This window comes from Ixodes scapularis, unplaced genomic scaffold (assembly GCF_016920785.2).
Source record: "Ixodes scapularis isolate PalLabHiFi unplaced genomic scaffold, ASM1692078v2 PGA_scaffold0__279_contigs__length_252992795, whole genome shotgun sequence".
Taxonomy (NCBI): Eukaryota; Metazoa; Arthropoda; class Arachnida; order Ixodida; family Ixodidae; genus Ixodes; species Ixodes scapularis.
The window spans coordinates 95,978,380-95,982,758 of NW_024609835.1; the positions used below are offsets into that span (position 1 = coordinate 95,978,380).

A 4,379-nucleotide genomic window follows, 5' to 3' on the forward strand; every position below is an offset into this window, starting at 1 on the left:
TTGCGTCCAAGCGCCTACCAGAGGGACAAACATTACAACAAGGCCATGATTGCATGGCAACGTTTTTTGTTCATCAGGTGTGTAGGGTCCTAGGTTAACAAAGCCTTCGATTTCGGCTCCTGTAGTGACCGACAGGTGTTCGGAGAGCTTCATTTCATCAATAATTAATCCCCCGTGCCGATGAAACTCGTCAAGTTTGGCAGTCTTTTGCTTCAGTACTCTCAGCATTTTTTCATTAAAGCCATAACTACCTTTGTACTGAGCTGTGTATTTCCTAATTGTTGTCTCACTTGGAAGGGTCAGAATGCCCTGCCTACGCATGTACCGATAGAGCTTTGGGCTTCTCATTTTAAGCAGGACGCACTCCAGAATCCATTGCTTGTCATACCTCATGCCGCGTGTGTCTTTTCTCTTCGATGCTCCGAAGCATTGTCTGACAGCCAGTTGCTGTTTCGGTGGCAGAGACTTTATCTTTTCGGTAAGCACGTAATCAGGAGTCGCGGCACATTCATTTTTCATTCTGTTGACATCTCCTGCAAGCTTGTCTAGCCTCAGTAAAAGGCGCTTGTTTTTGCGGGTCCATGCTCGCAGCTTTTGCATAGCGTACCCTCTGGTGCTTCTGGGCATTGTTTTACGTCTTTTGAGACGTGACTGCCGAGTAAAGAGGGCCTTCCTTAAATATCTGCAAGCGGTGCAAGGTGTGCCTTTTTTGTAGCCCTTCCTTGGCAGTTAACGCTGAAAATAGTTCCAGACTTGCGTTCTGTTTGGTCTCGCAAGCTCGTTGTGAGGTTGCTCACCAGGAAAGTTTCGTTTAGTGCTGCGGCGCCGTTGCAGGAATGCATTTCACACACGCGCTGCAATACGTTTGCTGCGTCCTGCATGTTTGACATTGCCGAGCCGGCCACCAGCTTACCAAGCACAAACGCCTTTGAATAGAAAACACCGGCACTGTCTGCGGTGAAGAACACTGCCTTTTCTACCTTCACTTCACCGGTGAGCGAGTTGAGAGAGCACGATGTGAAACACACTCCCTCGATGTCGTCAAGCTGGTGAAGAACCCAGTGCCTGTTCGGCGGTATGATTCCCTTCAACGTGGCGAGAGGTGTGACCACAGGGGGTCTGCTAGTACCATCTGGATGGTCGACAAATTCGGGTCCGTCTGCAGTCGATGGGCGTGACTTTTTTGCTGGCGTGACACCTTCGTCGCTTGTCACGTCCCTCTGATCTGTCTTGGGAGCCGCATGCATGCTTGTGCAAGGTGGGAGGCTCCGTGAATCCATGGGGACAGCGTCAGGAGCGAGTGTAGGTTTCCCTCGTGGGATGCGAACTTCCTCACCGTTGATCTGGTGCACATAGTTTCTAATAATGAAATGTGGTTGGAAATGAAGTTCGCAAATTACGCAGTCTGCGTTGAGCGTGCGGTCGTGTATCACTACTGCGTGATGCACGTTAAAGACCCCAGGCTAGCGGCTGTATCGCACTGGCTAAATTTCTCATCTACAGCTGGGAGACACGTCGCCCCTGTGAGGCAGACCAAGTTCTAGGCTGTATAAACACACACACAACCCATCTTTTTTTTAACTTGTAGCAACAGCTTTCACTTATTTTATTAGTTATATATATGATTTTGCAAACTGGTGCCATTTGTAACCCAAGTGGTACCACTTAAAGCTCACGTGACACCATATGCGACCCAAGTAGTACCACTTGAGGCCCAAGTGTCACCACTTGAAGCCGAAGTGGTGCCACTTGGCTTGCAAGTGGCACCACTTGACTTGCAAGTGCTACCACTTGAAATACCCCTTCAAATTTTCACCTGGGCTTGGCTGATTTCCGCCCGCTTCGAAGCTCTATCGGGTTTGAGCACACGACTGAAGCTTGCTAAAGGTTTTAAGACATCTCGAACACCCAGAAGAACACCCTCTAGCTCGGATCTGGAGGTGCTTCCAGATCTTGCAGATTCGATTCAGAGGATTGGAGCGCTGAAAAACGACCAGCCCAATATACCATGACTAACTCCAAAGACAGCTGGGGCAAACGCATAGAAGAAGAGCTGAGCATAGTGCGCGCGCGGCTCCCCTATAGCTCGAGCATGGGCCATACGCGACGCCGACAACCAACATCGGGCTAGCTAGGGCTGCCGCGAGGGCTCCCGTCAAGACCGGGTCGCCATGAAGCTGGTCGCCGTGCTCGTGCTGGGCAGCCTGATGGCTGTCGCCAGAGCACGGCCCCACGGACCCCGTCGCAGTAAGCGCAATGTTGTCTGGGAGAACATACCCGCGGAGCCGGTGCTGGTTCATGACCCGAAACATCCTGCCCGCTTCTACGAAGACTGGTTCTTGGACCAGGTGCTGCCGCGACTGCAGCGGGAAAACAGGCACCGGCTCGCTGACAAACTCTCGCGGCGCCTCGGAATCCGAAGGAAAAAGGCCCCTCCCGATAACTCCATGGAGTTCGAGGGCTGCCACGCCCTTCCGAGAGTCAGGCCGTCTACAATGACAACCACGCCATGTCTGACGACAACAACGCCGTGTCCAACGGCGACGACTACTACTACTACTTCGACGCCCTGTCCGCCGACGACCACGACGACCTGCAAGCCCCTCACCACTACCACAACGTGCAAACCTACTACCCCGACAACGACGTCCAAACCCACCACTACTACAACTACGTGCAAACCTACAACGACGACCACGACGTGCAAGCCTACCACCACTACGACAACGTGTAGGCCTACCACTACTACGTCTACACCTACGACGACGACCACGACTTACAAACTTACCACCACAACATGCAAACCTACCACCACGACGTGTAAACCAATCACGACGACCACAACTTGTAAACCTACCACCGCGACAACGACGTGCAGACCTATGACGACGACTCATAAGCCACGGACCACGACCTGTAGACCCACGACTACCACCTGCAGGCCTTTCAAGGTCACAACAACGTGTAAACCTTATATAATTGAATCGTTGCAAGAACACGAAAAAGCCAACCCTCATATGCCCCAGCCCTAGGGATAGAGGTATCAGAAATACACATGATCTGAGGACTTCCTGATATCTGGCAGGTCCCCAGGAAAGGCAGATTTCAGTGTTGCGCGTCTGATGCTGCTTATAAACTTCCGTTATTTTTTAAAACAAAACGCTCAAATTGATCACAGTATAATTAAAGACAAATACCATGTATCTACTGTCCTGGTAACGTTCACTTCTTGTGGTCCAGCATTAGGAAGCAGGAAGGAAATAAGGGAGTCATGTTTGAGTCTTCAGCAAACATGCACGAGCAATGCTCGGCAAACGCAAGTCGACCCACTTAAACAATTTAAATTTGTATGCCACACCCAGAGTACAAAATTGGGGTAGGGGTACAAGAAAAAAAATGGCAATAATACAGATTGAGAGGGGGGACACGGTGCCCTACATTTGCCAGCTTGGCGGGCAGAAAAGGTAACAATATTTCCACGGGAATTAACAAGTCACATTCGAGACCCACGACGCATGCTGTGTTTTAACCGATGTAGGTTAAAAATGATCCAGAATATTGTCGCTGCAAACTGCATTTCACTCAGTGTGGCATGGCTGCTATTCTGGGATCTTATATAGGAATCACGTGCGCGGTGAAAAAGACAAACAAATCATTCGTTAGTTGCTTATACAGCAGGAGTTTAGTTTTCCACAGTATGGCTACATTGTTATCTGCCATATCTTCGTTACAGTCGATACAACTTTATGACGTGATGTAAGACGAGCCAGTACAGCCGGGAGCCATTTCGGGGTAGTCGATGACTTGTCGTTCGTAGTTCTGTCGGTGTATAACGCGAGCTTCCGGAGACGCACGAGGAAACGAAACCGAACCCTCACACGCATCCGTCTCGTAACTGTCCTGTCGCGTGGCACCCTCTGGTGCCACTCGGGAGAACCTGACTCTGAATACACGACATTACCCACTGTAGATAAAATATTTAAACCGTGCAGTGCGACTGCTAGCCTGGGGTCTTTAACGTGCACCACGCAGTCCTTGTAGATAACAGCACGCCGGTACGACGCTCATCCATATCGAAACGGGCAGGGGTGGGGATTGAGCCTCCTGGGTTTCGGAGAACTAGCTGCCCGCAGTGATGATTTGAAGAGACATTAGCAGCGTCAAGACCAGTAAAATTTCGCCTTAAATGCACTAATTTTTTTTTTTAATAGCGCTGTTATAATTTTTGTTAGCCTAAAATTTTGACTGCGCCGTGCCATAACACCGGTGCACTCGGACCAAAGAGTACCTCAGTTGTGAAGCTCCCGCAGAAGGGGGTACCCCCCCCCCCCCCCTCCCCTCACTCACTTCAGTCCGCCTGCCGTCGTTCGAAGCGCCAT

General features: G+C 50.5%; 1 protein-coding gene across 1 annotated transcript; it reads left to right on the forward strand.

The window, feature by feature from the left end:
• Nucleotides 1–2,171: 2,171 nt before the first annotated feature.
• On the forward strand, nucleotides 2,172–3,032 carry LOC8023487 (cell wall protein DAN4-like). The gene has a single exon (XM_029972168.2). It carries the CDS (start codon nucleotides 2,172–2,174, stop codon nucleotides 3,030–3,032), a length of 861 nt encoding a protein of 286 aa, XP_029828028.2.
• Nucleotides 3,033–4,379: the final 1,347 nt, after the last annotated feature.

What these genes read in the sequence shown, in the direction of transcription:
- LOC8023487 (XM_029972168.2), top strand. Translation starts at nt 2,172, where the DNA reads ATGAAGCTGGTCGCCGTGCTCGTGCTGGGCAGCCTGATGGCTGTCGCC.